General features: G+C 34.5%; 2 protein-coding genes and 1 pseudogene across 2 annotated transcripts; 2 read left to right on the top strand and 1 right to left on the bottom strand.

The window, feature by feature from the left end:
* The first annotated feature begins 373 nt into the window (after positions 1–373).
* LOC131599781 (E3 ubiquitin-protein ligase bre1-like) lies at positions 374–1658 on the top strand. The gene has a single exon (XM_058872043.1). The coding sequence runs from the start codon at positions 663–665 to the stop codon at positions 1317–1319; it is 657 nt and encodes a 218-aa protein (XP_058728026.1). The 5' UTR covers positions 374–662; the 3' UTR covers positions 1320–1658.
* A 952-nt stretch (positions 1659–2610) lies between these two features.
* On the bottom strand, positions 2611–5096 carry LOC131645274 (uncharacterized; annotated as a pseudogene).
* Positions 5097–15783: 10687 nt separating this feature from the next.
* LOC131645273 (cytochrome P450 82A4-like) lies at positions 15784–17247 on the top strand. The gene is made up of 2 exons (XM_058915945.1): positions 15784–16374; positions 16501–17247. Exons 1-2 carry the CDS (start codon positions 15784–15786, stop codon positions 17116–17118), a joined length of 1209 nt encoding a protein of 402 aa, XP_058771928.1. The 3' UTR covers positions 17119–17247.
* The last annotated feature ends 1189 nt before the right edge of the window (positions 17248–18436 follow it).

Genomic DNA, 18436 nt, shown 5'->3' with positions numbered 1-18436 from the left:
TAATTTGTCATTTATACCCTTATTTTCTTATTAACTCCACCTTAAACTTTTCAATTAGTTATTGGAAAAAGAGAGTTTATGATTGAATTTATTTGGAAAGAGAAAAATAAATAAGGGTATACTAGGAAAATTAACTCTAATAATCCACTATCTTGGTTGAAGAGCTTTTTGCTAAAACGACACTTAAAAAGGAACGGAGGGAGTAAAAATTACAAATTTATTGACCAAGGTACAAAAGCGAAATAATGAAAAAGTAATTAATGAAAGAAGGGGTCCAAATACAAATATAGTAAAGTGGTCAACCCCGTAGAGTGTCTGTTTATGTAACGCATTTTTCGTCATAACCTGAATTCAGAAAGTTTGGCTGTATAACTCTCACAACAAATAACCTCAATTTCATTAAATAAACACAACCGTTCTCTCTCTCTCTCTCTCTCTCTCTCTCAAATTTCACTTCTCTTCCATATCCTTTGAGTTTTACTCCTATCTTTTATCTTATCTCTCTCACACTAACTTCCAACAAACTTTCCAATTTCAACAAAATAGTCTCCAAATGAAACTATTTTAAAGCTTTCATTTCTTTGCAAGTGTACCGTACAGCGCATCTCACCGGATCTCGCCCCATTTTTATTTTTTCTTAAGTTTCTATCTACTGAGTCAGTATGAGTCAACTCGGTTTCATATTACACGAATCGCTCCGTCCTCAGAGAGAACCAAGAACCTTACTCGGTTTATTAACAGAACAAATGGACGGTGCAGATTCATCAACAACGAGGCGACGTAGTCTGAAAGAGCGGTTCAGATTCACCGGTATCGGTGGTTGCTGTGGCGCCACCTGGGTTTTCCGTCCAATTATCCGACACGAACATCACCACAACCAACAACAACAACAGCAACAACAGCGGCAAGAGGAAGCAAGAGAAGGAGAAGCTAATGTGGAGCAACAAGAACTTCAGGTCCAAGATCCGAATCCGGATCCGTCTAGTTCTTCTGGGATGAATCTTGCGGCGGCATTGGCGGCGGAGCGACAGATGAGGGGAACGGAGGAAACTAGCGGCGGAGAAAGAGCGACGCCGTGGAGAGTTTCGTTGATGAAACTGTTGGAAGAAACGGAAGTGGAAAGTGAGAGTACTACGACGACGACGGTTATGGAGGGGAGTGATTCGGTGTGCTGCGTGTGCATGGGAAGGAAGAAAGGTGCAGCGTTCATACCGTGTGGACACACTTTTTGTAGAGTGTGTTCAAGGGAACTGTGGTTGAATCGAGGGAACTGTCCCCTTTGTAATCGTTCTATTCTCGAGATTCTCGATATTTTCTGAAACTCATTATTACTACCCATTTTCCTCATTATTTTCCTCATTCTCTATTTTTTTAAGATAAAAAGTTCTCATGAGTATTTCATTTAAGGTAATAATAGTCCATGATTGTTTTCATTCTGAAAATTTACTATATTTTGAAATTTGTGATTTGTGATTAGAATTAGTTTATACGATTGTGGCAGATTTGCATATACTTTCGATTGGAGAGGTGTGAGTTTAGATTCGAACTCGTGATATCGAACATTCAACTATGTGCACACAAATTCACAACATTTCATTTATTCACGTGGTTTAAATATGTCACATCTCACTTATTCATCTTTAAATTATGGAATTTTAACCATTAAATTACTTAAAAAATAATTATCATTCATAATACATTTGATCACACCTTTGAATATTAGTTATAATTTAATTCTCTGCAGTCAAAATCCTATATATTTAGGTATTCAAGTGTATCTGACCAAGATCTATGATTGAAAATTGGTAATTATGAAGAAAAAAAATCAAGTCTATTTTTTAACTGTGCGATCGAGATCAAATGCCCAATGTTATTTTAATTAGGTGAGAAAATTTTGACCATACGGTATTCAATTTCTTACAAATGAGTTGCTAGATGCTTTCAAATATATGAGGCGCGGTTGCCTTTAATGAGGTCATGGGATAATTTGGAAAAAGGCTGTGTACTTGTGATTGAGTTTATGATGATGAATAGTGTGTTTATAAATCTTAAGTTAAAGTGTGAAATTGAAAACTTATTTTGGACTATGAAAAGTGCACAATGAATTGAAATATACAGTGATTCCAAACGTATTGTAAGAGATAAGAAAAAGAGAAACTATCATTTGCAAAGTTCAGTAATCATCTACACTGATTTGTTTAAAGTTCCATTGTTACATTCTGACAACTATTTCTTTATGAGCTGTGTTCAATCGGACCACTACTCCCAGCAGTTAGAGCATCTCCAACCGTGAACCCATTTTTGGGTTCCTTGCGGGACCTATTAAGCCACGTCAGCTTGAAGCAACTCAACTAATTTTTCACTCCAATGATGCAACTCTTAAGAACCCATATTGAGTCCCACAATTTTACTTTATTTATTAATATTTTATTCATATTAAATTTTATAGCAATTAAAATAATAATTTAAATTATTTAAATTTAAATTGATATAAAATAAATAAAATTCAAATTAAACTTATAATTTAAAATGATAATTAATATTAATCTCAAATACATGACATATAATTAAAAACAATAAAAATAAATAACATCACATAATAAATTAAACTTAAACTTCATCATCTACATGTCCAAAACGTTCCCAAATATACTCGACTAAATTTCCTTGAAGTTGACGATGAACTTGTTTTTCTCGAATACTTGCTCTTCTTTGTAGTCTTGTTGCAAGATTCGGATGAGGACCGCTAAATGTTTCGGTTGTTGAGTTGTTGTCATCCACATTATCATAAGAGTAATCAAAATTACCTCCATATGTATGTCGTTCGTCTTCAACAATCATGTTGTGCAATATGATGCATGCATATATGGTATGCTTGAGGGTGTCCATGTGTCAGGCACGTGCTGGGCCACGTATAATTGCAAATCGAGATTGAAGCACTCCAAATGCCCGCTCCACATCTTTTCTAGCTGATTCTTGATGTTGAGCAAATAACTTTTTCTTTTCTCCCTATGGCATTGAAATGGTCTTGACAAATGTAGCCCACTCAGGATATATACTATCTGCTAAATAATACCCCATATTATATGGTGTCCCATTGATTGTATATTGCACATTGGGAGCATGTCCTTCCAAAATATCGTTAAACATGTTAGATTGGTTTAACACATTAATGTCATTGTTTGAACCTGCAATACCAAAAAAAGCATGCCAAATCCATAAGTCTTGTGATGCCACTACTTCAAGCATGATTGTGGGCTTACCATGATCACCTCGACAAAACTGTCCTTTCCATGCAACAGGACAATTTTTCCATTCCCAATGCATACAATCAATGGAACCCAACATACCTGGAAAGCCACGTGACTCTCCCATTTGTAAAAGATGTTCAACATCAGTGTTGTTAGGCTTTCTCAAATACTCAGCCCCAAATACAGCATTCACGCCCTGAACGAATCTTTGTAAGCACTCAATTGAAGTGCTTTCACCGATTCGAACATACTCGTCTACAATGTCAGCAGCAGACCCATACGCCAACATACGAATAGCAGATGTACATTTCTGCAATGGTGAAAGACCCATTTTACCAGTTGCATCGACCCTTATTTGGAAATATTCATCATGATTTCCAAGGGCATCTACAATTCGAAGAAATACATGCCTATGCATTCTGAACCTTCTTCGGAATTGAACATCTGTGTATACTGAATTTTCCGAGAAGTAGTCATTGAACAATCGATTATGCCCTTCTTCACGACCTCGATCTATCGTTGTTCTTTTCTTTGGCCTAGAGGAACTTCCAGATTGAAGTTCATTCTGAAGCTCTTGTTCTTCATCACTGTCGTCCATAAATTCTTCTTCAACCAACTCCCAAAATTCTTGATCGTAATTATCTGAATCATCTGAATCCATTTTAGTAAATAATGAGAGAAGAATAAGATGAGAATGAGAAAATAATGACATAAGTGGTAGTATATATATATATATATATAATAGTTTGAATAACGGCTAGTTTGAATAACGGCTAGTTTGAATAACGACTAGTTTGAATAACTGCTAGTTTGAATAACATAATATTTATTATAATTTAAAGTGGTACTAATGACCATGTTACATAGGTGTTGATAAATTAAAGTGGTACTAATGACCATGTTACATAGGTGTTGATAAATTAAAGTGGTACTAATGACCATGTTACATAGGTGTAGATACTAACTACATTCCATATTTTTTTTCATCTTATTACAATATTTTTCATGAATATCTCGTTGACTATCGCTCATAATAGAAGTGTCTTTCATCATTAGTTGCACTACCTTTAATTCTATCTCGTTCTCCTTACTTTGCGCTAGTCTTTCCATTGTCACTGCTCTTTTATTCCTTGCATCTTGCGTTGCATTTGGAATTTCCTTTGCCTTTCCCTTCCTTTTTGCTGCTTTTTGTCCCATTGGACGCTCCATTGGTGATGATGAGTTAAACTCATAACTTGAAGGTGTATTTGGGTTCTCCGATGATGCCTCACTAGCATAAGTCTTTGTTATTTTTGAAGAACTTTCAATCGATTCTCTCATCCATTTAGGTTCATCTTTTAACAATCTCCATGCGTACTCAAGGTTGAATGTTGTACCTTGATCCTGAGCAAAAAATGCATTTGCAGCGGCCATGACATCGTTCTCCGATGTCCCACTTTTCTTTCCATTAACAGCTTGTTTGTAACACCCAACAAATTTTTGAACCAAGCCATTTATTCGATGCCATCGACATTTTAATTGTCCTTTTAACTTTTCCCGCGATTGCCCACGATACTGGTTATAATTGGCAGCGACTCTTACCCAAAAACTCTCAGCCTTTTGATCAACTCCCACAATTGGATCCTTTGAAACATTGAGCCATGATTGGATAAGTAGTATATCCTCATCCCTTGTAAATTGCTCTCGAGATTTTTTTTTAACAACAACCCTTTCTTCTTTTTCAGTACCAACTTGAGTAGAAAATGGTGGCATCGGTGGAATTTGAGAATTTTGAGGATTAGGATTTTGATAATTTTGCATGAAATTGAACATAGCTTGTTGATAATGAAAATGATTAGGATCCATTTGACCTAAACAATTGTAATTTGAAGTAAAAAAAATGGAAATTTGAATTAAAATGATGAAATTGTGAGAGAGAAAATTGAAATTGAAGAGAAAATAAAAGTGTTGGTAAAATTTGTGTTGGTTAATTTTTTTCACAAAACTATATTTATAACAAAAAAAATAACTAAAAAAAAAAAGAAAAAAAAAAGTAACTAGCCGTTGTTAACGGCTACTTTTAATATTAAAATCAAAAAAAAAAAATAAGAACCGTTGTATGTTTCTTACACGATGGCCAGCTGGAGCTCTGCTGCAAAGAAAAAGTTGAATTGAAATGCATGCCATGCTGGCAAACTCCCATGACGAACCACCGCTGGAGGTGGTCTTAGGATTGAACGACTTATTCATGCAAATTTAACGGTTTGATTAAAATCACACGGTCTTCATTTTAGTAAAGTATTTTTAAGTTATAAAATAAAAATTGCTTTTTCAAATCCATCAGATCAAGATCAGACAGCTGAAAATTGTTTAACTGTGTGATTGCGTGAAAACGTGACTGCAGTGGATTCTAATTCATGCTGAATCATATGAAAATCAGGACCTAGAATATGAGACATAAAATTAAGCGGATTGAATATTGTTAAAATAATAGAAAAGAGTTATTTTTAAATTTTTTTAAAAAACAATGGTCAGATACGATAATTTTCGTTTTGGAATTTGGTGTCCGATGTTAGGATCGACTAATTTGGAAAATCAATTCCACTAACTATAGAGGAAGGTTCCATTAAAGGCATAGAAAAATTATGTATGAATTGTTCTAACTTATTACAGAAATTATTAATACATTTGAGATTTGAATCTAAGAGCTTGAGAGAAGTACACTCTTAAGTCTCAAGTCTTCATCATCATAACTTTTCTAGTTAGTGATGACTCGATAAGGACCTTATTTGGGAGTTAAATTTCCCGTACATTATTTTTATATACGTTGGTCATCCTCAATACTAGATCTTTGAAAATGAACTCACGGAGACCACCCTCTTGTTGTATTTTGACGTCATTCTTTACTTGATTACAATCTCACTTATAACGACCCAATTTCAATTATTTTAGAGGAGGTCCAACTCTTCTCTGTATTCGCCTTTGCTGATTTTTCTTGGTAAATGGGCGATGTTATCCAACTTATCTCTCATATCTCAATAGGGATCATGATCTCAGTCGTAGGTGAGCCGAAAGAGAGTTTCCCATATGAACGGACGTGGAATGGTTCTATACATCCAGTTCCCTTTGAATTATTGAGCCCACATCTAAGTTCCTTCAATAGGACATGATTTATAACATCACAAGTAAATTTATCTAAAAGTTTAATTGGAATATACATAGTCGATACCATAAACTTTTAAAACTATAAAATAAAATTCATCTCGAATACATTGAAACGCAATGTACCATAATAATGTGAACTTTGATACATCTGAAATTATATTTATATTAAAACAAGATAAAGTCTTGAACATAATTAACAAGACCAACTGGTAAATGAAAAAAATGAAAGCTCTGAAGCTCCAATCATTCTGCAACCTTCTTACTTTGTCCATGTGTCTATTTGAAAATGAAAAATATGAGAAATGAGACCTACTTGTTTCGGGGAGCTCTTTTCTAAATCCTTAATGGTTAGTAAAATTTGGAAGATATTTTTCAACAACTAATCGTCATAACAATCTTGATAGTTGAACATACAATCAATATCTTGTTCATTTAAATTCTCAAGGACACTCTAAGGTTAGTTGTCTAAAGGTCTGGTCAACAGATTGATATTAAAAGTATATCAACATATGTATCAGTTCTTATACTCACTTGATCAGTTCATACATTTATAGGATTACTCATACTTACTATAGAGACGCTAGATTTGTAAGGTTACCAAACTATCAAAAATCAATTATTTGATAAACAGGGTTCAGTAGAAATATATTGATTATTATGCTATATTTTCTAGTTTACTAAGAATTGTGCCTGGATTAAAAGGCATCATGGGGTACTTACATCCGGCAAAACAAATAACACAAAATATATATTTAATTCTTTTCTAATTTTGAAAACTATTTGATAATAACCACTTAAAATACTTTCGTAATATATTTAATCAATAAAATGTTGATTCCTCATCCATGATATCTTTAGAAAATTTCTTTAGCCACCTCCCTATGGGGTCACCCCCAGCGAAAATCCCAAAATAACCCTGCTTCGAAAATGAACTTCCGAAGCGCTTTTTTTTTAAAAAAAATTTCCACAATTCGGAAGTGCATCTCCGAAAACACCTCATGGGGGTGTCTTCGGAGATGAACTTCCGAAAACACCTCATGGGGGTGAATTCGGAAATGAACTTCCGAATTATGCAGAAACTGTTTTTTTTTTTTTATGTTTTTTCTTAAACTGTCTCGCATTTTAATTAAACGCAAACGCCAAATAAAAATAAGCAACAGATAAACTGAAAATACTAAGATGATAAATCCAATCCAAAAACACTGTGCGAAAGATACAATCCGAAATCAAAACAAAACAAAACAAAGACACGTTATTCTGCCCGACGAGCGTTACAAAATACACATCAAACAAAACAAAAACACGTTATTCTTCCCGACGAGCGAACTCCTCCGAATGAAGATAATTATACCAATCCTCATCCCACTCAGTCTCAGAACCATCAGCGTTGATCACGCCTGAAGACTGAGCCTGCACGTCCGAGCAATGGACCCCAAGGGGACGAGAAGCAGAACCAGTCAAAACCTTCTTCTTCTCCTTCACCTCCTTCACCTCCTTCTTTGAAGAACCCTTTCTTCCCTTAGCGCCACCCATTCCTGCGTAAAAATGAAGAAAGAAAGGTCCATGAGACCTCCTTTTATAAAAGAAGAAAGGGGACAAAAACGCTTGGGAAACAGACAAGTCATTAAAGAACAAAGACGTTGGAAACCAGCGACACGCCGTCAAAGAAGTCAGAACGCATGCACACAAACTTCAAAGAAACAGGCACAATAAACAAAGGCGTTAAAAATAAAGTACTTGCAAATTAAAACGGACACTCCCTACCCTCTCTAGCCGACGCAGGCTTGGTCTCCCTTCCCTGTCTGATGCGTGCTGGTTGGTTGTCTGACATGTTCCTGTAAACAATTGAAATCGATTAATATGCGAGACAAAATAAAAAACAAAAAAATTTGAACTTCTGATACATTTCGGAAGTTCATTTCCGAAAACTGGGATGGAGGTGTTTTCGGAAATGAACTTCCGAAACACCCTTGCGATGGAGTTTTCTGCAACTTCCATGGCAGACCCCTAAACCAAACTTCAAACCAAATCAAAATGCTTCTAAACAACCTAAATACTACTAACAACCTAACCATATATCATTTATGCAATTAAAACCCTAAATAACATGCATTTGAATAATGAATCTAAAAATTTCAAAACTTACAAAGTGTTAGGATTGAGGGCTTTTGAATGTTGTTTAGCAGTGTGATTGGAGCCTTGATGCAGCCTTGGAATTCTGTTTGCACAAATTTTCGCCTTTGCTTGTTTTTGACTTGAGTTAGGGTAAATGAATGGGGGAGGGGGAGTGTTTTAATAAATCTGCAGAACGCGCAGTATTTCGGAAGTTCACTTCCGAAATGCTGTTTTCGGAAATGAACTTCCGAAATAAGACAATTTTTTCAAAAAAAAAGACGCTTTCGGAGATGCATCTCCGAAAACGCCTTTTTCTTGCATTTCGGAAATGAATTTCCGAAGTCAGGGGTAGTTTGGGTTTTTCACCAGAGGTGGACTAGAAGGTTGGGAGGTCTATAGAGAAATTTCCTATCTTTATTAGTTTCTACTATGCTCACAACAAAGAGTAATATTATTTCCTACAATTTCTAACATCTAATATTGACTTACTTCTTAACTCAAATTATGTAATTAGAAGGTTTATATATATATATATATATATATATATATATATATATATATATATATATATAAAAGAGAGAGGGCATATCATATGAGAATGTGATAATGAATCTGAACTATTAAATTTTAAAATAAATGGTGGAGATTATGTGTGAATCTTTTTTTATCTCTCTTCAATCTTAAAAATGAGCTTAAAAATGAAGAAATTCAAAGACAGGAAAAATGTCCTAAGATAGATGACACCTTGGAAGGAGGATAAGAACGTAAAAATAAAGTAAAAGAAAATTAAGAAAAAGTTTGCTTTTATTTATATCCTTTAGAAGGAGAAATGAAGGATATATAATTGGTAAGACTCAAAGATCTTCGAGACAGCACATCGGCTACTAAATTGGCTCCATGTCAACGAGGATTACAACAATAAAGTAATAATAATATTTATTGTACTGGTCAAAAAATACATGTGTGCATGTTTCCCCTGTAAATGACAAGGACACTTAAAGGCCTTAGTAAGTATATTATATTGTATGGTGTTTAAAGCATGCCCACAGCGGCGAGAAGCCATGTAGTTAGGTATAAGCGTATATGGGTCATTATTTGTATGGCTTAAGATTTGTCTTCTCTCCCCTAAATGAGAAGTATTTATAGAGGCCTTTTGGGCCTAAGTTTATCTTGGTATGGGCCACCTCCCACCTAGCCAATGGTGGCCTGTTGAATCCCTATTTCCAAGAGGGGTGTGGGTTAGTTAATGACTCTGAATTCTATCTTCCCAATAAATGTCGTATCCCATGATAGAAAAGCCTTAGGTAGAGGTAATACCTTATTTGGGGAGACATGTTATTGTTACCACTTCTGGGGGCGGCCTACATTTATCACCCTATCCAGGCTCTTTTACAAATATAAAACTACTCATCCCCTCAAGCACGAGGCCTTTGATAGAGGGAGAAATATTTTAAAACTGTGACGCACTGAAATATCTGAATCCCTATGTTTCTTGATGACGAACTCTGTCATGCGAGGTTATCTAGCCCGAATGATGAGATAATAAGTTCCTCATGAGAGGCGTTGAACCTCTCGGGTGGGACTTCTATCAAGCTCTCATACAAGACTTATGATTAAGTCTCTCAGGCGAGAGTTTAATTAGCTTGAGAAATATCAGTTCCTCCAAAAAACATTATGTAGCTCGACTGATGAGATCATAAGTCCCTCAGACGAGGAGTTAAACCTCTTAGACAGGACTTCTATCACGCGTGATTTCTATGTCTGATCCTTCCCAGGGAAACCCTAATTTACTTAGGCAGAAGTTAATTATAGCCTTGGAAATATAAGCCCCTAAAACAAAATTATATGTATCCTGACTAATGAGATCATAAGTCCCTCAGACAAGGTGTTAGGTAGCTTATCTCAATTACCCTGAGAAGCGGCGAGGATCTTTGCTATGAAGTCCAAAAAACATTGCCTTAAGGGGAGGCAAGGATCTTCAATATGAAGTCCATCAAATATTGCCTCAGAGGGAAGAAATTATTTTTTCTATAAAGTCCAACAAATATTGCCTAAAAGGGTGGCAAGGATCTTCGCTATGAAGTCCAACGAATATTGCCGCATGGGTGGCAAGGATTTTTGCTCATAAAGGTCAGTGAATATTGTCATAAGGGGCGGCAAGGATCTCTGCTCGTGAATTCCAATATATATTTCCACAAGAGGCGGCAAGGAATCTACTTAAGGATCCAGTGATTTTATCACCTCAATGGGAGGAACGAAACCTACTTAAGGATCCAACAATTTGACCGCCACTATGGATGCCAAGAATCCCATTTTGGGATCCACTGATTTGATCGCCTCTATGGGCAGCAAGGATCGTATTTAAGGATCTAGTGATTTGATTGCCTCCATGGCGGCAAGAATCTACTTAAGGATCTAGCAATTTGATCGCCTCTGTGAGCGACAAGGATCCCACTTAATGATTCAGCAATTTGATTTCCTCTGTGAGAGGTAAGGATCCTACTTAAAGACCCATCAATTTGATATCCTCTATAAGCGGAAAGGATCCCACTTAGGGATCCAACGATTTGATCGCATCTGTTGGCAGCAAGGATTGCACTTAAGGATCAAGCTTTTAGTTGCCTCTATGGAGAAATCTTTTTCCTAGATTGTGGATTTCCTGCAAAAAGGTAAGAACCAGCAAACACGAATTATCTAAGATAATAAAGTGAAGGGCCTAATTAAAAACCCTCTCCCCATGAAAAACGTAGAGGGAAAAGAGTGCACCCCATAAAATAAACTTGCCCTTATAATTGGCAGAGATGTAATATTCGCCTATAAAATTCCATAACAACGTACCCAACACAATAATAAAGAAAGATAAATAAATGTTAACTATGCAAATGTCTCCACAGAACATCCCTTCAGGACCTTCAATATTTGATCTCCTTAGTGTTCGGAAAGGGAGCCTTTTCTCCCTTGCATATTTCTCCTTGTGGATTTATTCTTGAGCCCACTTTCCTGGCTTTCACAACAATAGTGCAAACCAATTTTAGCTTAAGGCTCTCTATAAAACACTTCCAGTCGAACTCTTGATCTCCTTGGATAACTTCCCCTTTCCCATTAGAGAGAAGGTACTTCATGTATAAATGCATTGTGGGCAAGGCGGCACCAAATTGATTTAAAGTTGGTCACCTTATAATCATATTGTAAGAAGAGATAGCATCGATAACCAAATACTTGAACTTTATTTCTTTGACCTGATTCTGCTCTCTAAAAGTGGTCTTCAAGGTAATATATCCTTTTACTTTTACCTGTTCTCCAAGGAATCCAAACAAAAAACCTTTGGAGGATTTCAAGTCCACTAGGTCGAGTTGAAGCCTTTCAAATGCCTCCTAATACATAATGTATGTTAAACTCCCCTGGTCTATGAGAACTCTTTTAATCTCTCATTTGGCACATCTGATGGTAATGACCATGGGGTCATCATTATGAGGGTGGATGCCAACTATATCTTACTCATAGAAGGTGATCGTGGCTTATGGATCTCGGGCTTTGCCTTTGCCTTCGACGTTGGGGATTTTGGAACAAAATGTGTTCACACTCTTTGAGCTCATACTCCTTGGGTTTTGATGATAACAAAAGCACTTAAATAATAATAGGGTATACTAATGTTTGATTAAGCATGTAGGATTATTTGGCTTAAATTTAACTTGGTTCTGACCTAGTTAAAGAGTTTGTAAGGAAGAAGGAAGTGAATCCATATTCTACTGAAACAGAATATGAGTTTCATACGAAACCGTAGTGCCATATTCCAGCTTCTGATGTTTAAATAGAAACTCAGTTGCTACATTGACTTTCCCTCTGATGATTCCAACGAAACTTAAAACGCCTTGTTGGAAGCATAGTACAAAGCTATTATGTCCGTACTCTGTGCAAAAGCAACTACATCTTGTTAACGGCTAGAATTATGGAGAAAGTCAACTAGAGATTTTAGCACAAGGCTCAAGGCTAATTTATATGATTTATTCAGTCTACTACTCTATGCTTATGAACGCCTTACTTGAGAAAGACAGAACGGATAATGCAATTATTCAAAAGATGAAGATCCTCATCGTACCAACTACAACGTGTCTCTCTTAGAAATAGCTTCTTCAGCAAAGACACTAAGCAAGTTTCCAATGTCTCTTTTGTTACCTTTATACAAATGAGCTAAAGATTCAAAAGAAGCAACAAGAACAACAATAAAAAAATCAGAATATTGCAAAAATTGTTTCATACCTCAAGTTACAGTTTATAGTTGTTGTATTGCACATAGACTTGAGAATATTCTTACACTTGTATATCTTAGAAATCTTAAATATCAAGGTCTTTGTGTGTGTTGTATTATCTGTACCTCTAATTCTATATCAAGTACATCTTGATTTAATCTAAACAATTTGTTAAGAACTTGGAAAAGTTTCAAGCTGAGTGTTTTAGCAAGGAAGTTCTGAACAGTTGGTTTAGACAAGGAAGTATCTTTCTAGTTTGATTAAGCAATGAAGTTTTGAATAGTTGTTTTAGGCAAGGAAGTCTCTTTCTAGTTTGATTGAGCAAGGAAGTCGTGAAATAGTTGGTTTAGGAAAGAAGTGTCTTTCTAGTGAGATTGAGCAGGAAGTCTTGGACAGTTGGTTTAGGAAAGAAGTGTCTTTCTAGTGAGATTGAGCAGGAAGTCTTGGACTGATGTGTCTAAGCAAATTATAATCAGGTTCTGATTATAGTGAAAATCTCTTGTGTGACAAGGGGACTGGACTACTTTCATTATAGAGGAACCATGATATGTTTTGTGTGTGATTTACTTATTGCTTCTGCACTTTAAATATTCTGCTGCTACATACTCAAGCTTAGAATCTTAACTTGGTCAGATTCAAAAGCTGTTGTTTGAAAAAACATAAGTTATCAGTTACACAATTCAATCCCCCTTCTTGTGTATTTTTTCACCTCCTGTGAATGTCTTCTATATTTAGGATTTGGTGAGTGTACCTTCTACGGGTGGAACTAGTCTCCTTGCCCCAGTTATACAATTCAATCCCCCTTCTTGTGTATTCTCTCACCTTCAATGAATGTCTTCTATATTCAAGATTTGGTGAGTGTACCTTCTACGGGTGGAACTAGTCTCCTTGCCCCCAATGAATCCTCCTACTATTGGTGTTGAGTTTGTGGAGCACAACTTTATTGCCCTTGCTCTAGGATACCTCCTTATCTTTGTTGTCCCTTGGGCTTCCCACATCATCTCACCCTAGCGAATTGGACCTGTCTGACCCATAGGAAGAGTCTCCCTTTACATATTTCTTGAGGCGTACATCCTGGATTAGTCTATCAATTTCCTTCTTGAGTTGGTAATAATCTTTAGTGTGGTGTCCCTTGACTCAATAGAACTTGCACCATCTTCCTGGTTTAGGACCCATTACATCCGCCTTCTTAGCGAGCAGCGTAGGAATTTTATGTCGGTGAAGAACCTCGCGCCAGATCTACTCACGGCGGGTGTTTTGGGGCGTGAAGTTTTTCATTGCCTTGCCTATCCTTGTGAACACAGTCTTGTCTTTTATGGAAGAGGTATAATTACTCCTTTTCGAGTGATGCGAACCCATAAGCGGATCTATGTTATGGAGTTTGGGGGATCTTGCCCCCACAAGAATGATAATCATTATTACTAAGTTATATAAAAATATAGCATTAAAATTTTTTAATTTTAAAATAAAAGAAGTTGTTTCCACTGATTTCAGTTACAAATCTCACAATCTATCTCATATATTTTTTGAACCACGTTCTTCTATAGTATTATTATTTCATTTAAAAAATAAATTTCTTATTATTAAAAGTATGTTATTTCTACAAATGAATTTGATTATTTATTCTATATTATTTTTATAAATATAGTTGAGAAATTTCAGAGAGGTGTTAAATTTTATTAATATACTATAATGTTAATTATATTTTGTTATGAGCTTGTTTTAAATAAAAAAATTATTAGCACAGAAGTTAAGATTATTAGTAAATAAAATTTTGAATATTTTTATTTACTTCATAAACAAGAATAAAATATCATGCTATCATTATAAAATTGAAAATAATATTCGAAGATTTTATTACAAAAATTTATAGTAAAAAACCGAGTGAAATTTTCTTCAATAAAAAATAGAATTCTTTTAGAATTTTAATTTTGATTATGTTACAAAAGTTGTAGATTAGTTGAATTATATGTATAAAAAAATTTGTATTTTATTTATATATAAAAAGAGATATTAATATTTTTTGTCCAAGTGATATTATACTATAGTAATTATGTTAAATAATTCACTCACAAAATAAAAATACATACAAAATAATTTTAATTTATAGTGTATTTATTTTATGAAATCAAAATTATTTTGTCATTGATAGTTTTTTTTTTCACTAAAATAATATTCTAGATCTGTCACTGATAATGATCAAGACAAATTTGAAAAATAGAAATGTTATTCTTACACCAAGTCATACACCTACACCGTATATACGGACGACACTGCTCATGTACGGACGACATTGTTCATGTACGGACGAAAATTATTTATGTACGGATGTTTATTCTTAATACTTGGACGGGTATTAACCAACTTCATTATTGCATTAACCAAGTTTTTACAATGCATTAACCAAATTTGATGACTGCTAAAAATTATTTGTAATGCCTGGATGTTGCATTGACCATTTTTATTACTGCATTAACCAAACTTTTACACTGCATTAATCAAATTTGGTGACTACTGTAAAGTACTATTCATGAATAGTAACGTGAACAGTTCCAGCCGTACATGAATAGTAGTCGTCCATACATAAACAGTGTTGTCCGTATATGAACAATATTGTCCGTACATACGGTATATGTGTATAGCTTGGTGTAAGAATAATATTTCTAATTTGAAAAATTCCCATAAAAAGTAACAACGTGAAGTCTAACGCATAGACTACAGCCAAGCTTTGGCCACGTCACTTGAAGAAGATGATACGTTATTGTGAAGAATTTTCCATCTAATCCATAAAATACTTTGTTACACATGCAAATGTCGCACATGGGACAAGAAGTAGCTGCCATATATGACTTTAATTACTTATCTTCTATAGTACTATAGTACTCTTTACAAGACAAATTGCTTCCATATTTGTTGGGCAGAACAATTTTTATTTACATTGATTGGATTTGTTTATAACTACTACATTACAAAACTCTATTAATTTATTCACATCTCATTAATTTACACATTTCATATACAAAATGCTAGTGCCCATTACAGTAGCTTTCTTTTCAATATTCTTCTTTTACTATCTTTCTTATAGAAATTCTAAAGTTTCTAATACCAACGAAGTTCCTATAGTTCAAGGGGCATGGCCAATAATTGGTCACCTCCCACTTTTGAGGGCTTCAAAAGGAATACCTCATAAAACCTTAGGTCATTTGGCAACCAAATATGGACCCTTGTTTTCCATTAAGCTTGGTTCCAAACGTGCTTTGGTATTAAGTAATTGGGAAATGGCTAAAGAATGTTTCACCAAGATTGACTTGGCAGTTTCTAGTCGCCCAATGCTTGAATCAACTCAACATATGGCTTACAATGGAGCCATGTTTACTTTAGCGCCCTATGGTCCTTTTTGGCGCCAAGCGCGTAAAATCACAACTTTAGAAATCCTCAGTCACCGTCGTTTGGAGCAACTTCAACATTTTCGTGTCATGGAAGTTCGACGTTCGATTAAAGATCTCTATAATGATTCTGATCATCAAGATTTCATGGATGTGATGCTTTCATTGCTTGATGGAAAAACAGTTGAAGGATATGATTCTGATACTACAATCAAAGGCACAATGTTGGTACGTAATTCAGACCAGATATATTAGTTATTCAATAAATTTAAAAATAATTTTCTATTTATAAGTGCGACTAGAATAGAGAAAGCATGTTAACATTTGCGTATGAAATTTTCAATTTATTTGCAGGCATTGATTGCGGGAGGAGTTGACACAACTTGTGTAACTCTTACATTGTTACTGAAAAATCCTCATGTAATGAAAAAAGCAAAAGAAGAACTTAACATTCAAGTTGGAAAAGAGAGGCGTGTAGAAGTATCGGATATAGAAAATTTGGTGTACCTTCAAAGTATAGTTAAAGAAACACTAAGATTATATCCACCGGTTCCTCTCTCGGTGCCGCGCGAATTCTCAGAGGATTGCAATTTAGGTGGTTATGATGTCGAAAAAGGAACTCGACTTATATTGAATCTTTGGAAAATTCACACTGATCCTAAGATTTGGTTAGATCCGTTAGAGTTTAAACCAGAACGGTTTCGTAGCACTCATAAAGAAATTGATGTTAAGGGTCATAACTTTGAGTTATTACCATTTGGAAGTGGTAGAAGGGTTTGTCCTGGAATATCTTTGGGCCTTGAAATGGTGAGTTTAACCTTAGCTAGTTTTTTGCATTCCTTTGAAATCTCAAGTCCTTCATGTGATTCTATTGATATGAGTGAAGCCTTTGGAGTAACCAACACCAAAGCAACTCCTCTTGAGATTCTTATTAAGCCTTGTTTATCTGTTAGTTATTATGAAAATATGTGATTTTTGTATTAGCTTATAGTAATACTCTAAGTTTTGTTTATTTCCATAAGTTTTTTATTATGAATTTTCAAACTATATATGTAATTCTCGTTGAGAAGATAAATGGTGATTAATTTAAATAAAAATAATAAATAGGGGCAGTCATTTATTATGCTTATCTTTGTTTTTATAATATATCTAGTTCTGACTGAGTATTTTTTTTATATAATTTCACATTCTTATGAGCAATTGATAACAATACAGTGGTTTGATTGACTCTTAATAGTTGTAGATCTTGTAATAACTAATAAGTATATGTTATTAGGTCTTTATATTAGGGTTTAATTATTCATATAAAAGCAGTCTCATGAGCCCTGTTCTCCTTTATAAATTGAGTAATGTTATTCTTACACCATATTTATATACCAATAGTTACATCAAACACTCTTTACTGTATTTATACGGTGAACAGTATTTTTTAAAATAAATAATAATATTTATAAATAATATTTTTTAATTTTAAAATTACAGACAACATTGTTCATGTACGGACATGCATTAACCAATTTTATTACTGCATTAACTAAGTTGTTCGTAATTTTAAAAATAAAAAATATTTTTTATAAATATTAGTAATTTATTTTAAAAAACACTGTTCACCGTATAAATACGGTGAACAGTGTTTGGCGTAAGTATTGATGTAGAAATATGGTGTAAGAATTATTCTTATAAATTATAATCTTTTTAAAATTTGTGGATAATAGTGTCGGTTTCAAGACGATGATGGAGTGTTACAACAACGTCAGACATCACATCCAAGTTTGAGGATGCTAGGCTACAAAAGTTGCATTGCAGCTTCAAAATCTACTTCCTTGTTTCTAAGTGTTAGGTTCCCCAACACTAGCATTGTGATGCTTTTCCAATCTCAAGTTTTTTTTTACCGGTGTTTAGCACTTCAACCGAGTCAAGATGCTTTTCCAATCTCAAGTTTTTTTTTTACCGGTGTTTAGCACTTCAACCGAGTCAAGATGGTCTGTGTTGGATTCACGCACTTTAAATTTAGAACATTTCCTTTTACACTCTTGTATCTTTTTCAAGGTCAAGGGAAAAATGTCAAAAATATATGTTGTTTTTAGAGATATATCTCCAGACACATTAAATTTTATTTTTTATTAAATTAAATTCGAAGATACGAATGCGGAGTCTTTTTAGGATGTGTTCAGAAATATATCTTCGAACATGACCTGGTTCCAAAAAATTCAAAAAACATAAACATGACAAAACCAAATTCCAGAAAACAAAAATAAAGTACTGCATAGAATTGTGCAACACTAATTTT

The sequence above is a fragment of the Vicia villosa genome, linkage group LG1 (assembly GCF_029867415.1).
Source record: "Vicia villosa cultivar HV-30 ecotype Madison, WI linkage group LG1, Vvil1.0, whole genome shotgun sequence".
NCBI classification, from domain to species: Eukaryota; Viridiplantae; Streptophyta; class Magnoliopsida; order Fabales; family Fabaceae; genus Vicia; species Vicia villosa.
Note: the sequence above shows the minus strand (reverse complement) of the source record. Positions and strands in the feature narration are given on the sequence as shown.

Bases quoted from the DNA above. Each gene is read 5' to 3' on its own strand.
- LOC131645273 (XM_058915945.1), top strand. From the start codon at position 15,784: ATGCTAGTGCCCATTACAGTAGCTTTCTTTTCAATATTCTTCTTTTAC. The intron at 16,375-16,500 runs GTACGTAATTCA...ATTTATTTGCAG, and splicing joins CAATCAAAGGCACAATGTTG to GCATTGATTGCGGGAGGAGT.
- LOC131599781 (XM_058872043.1), top strand. From the start codon at position 663: ATGAGTCAACTCGGTTTCATATTACACGAATCGCTCCGTCCTCAGAGA.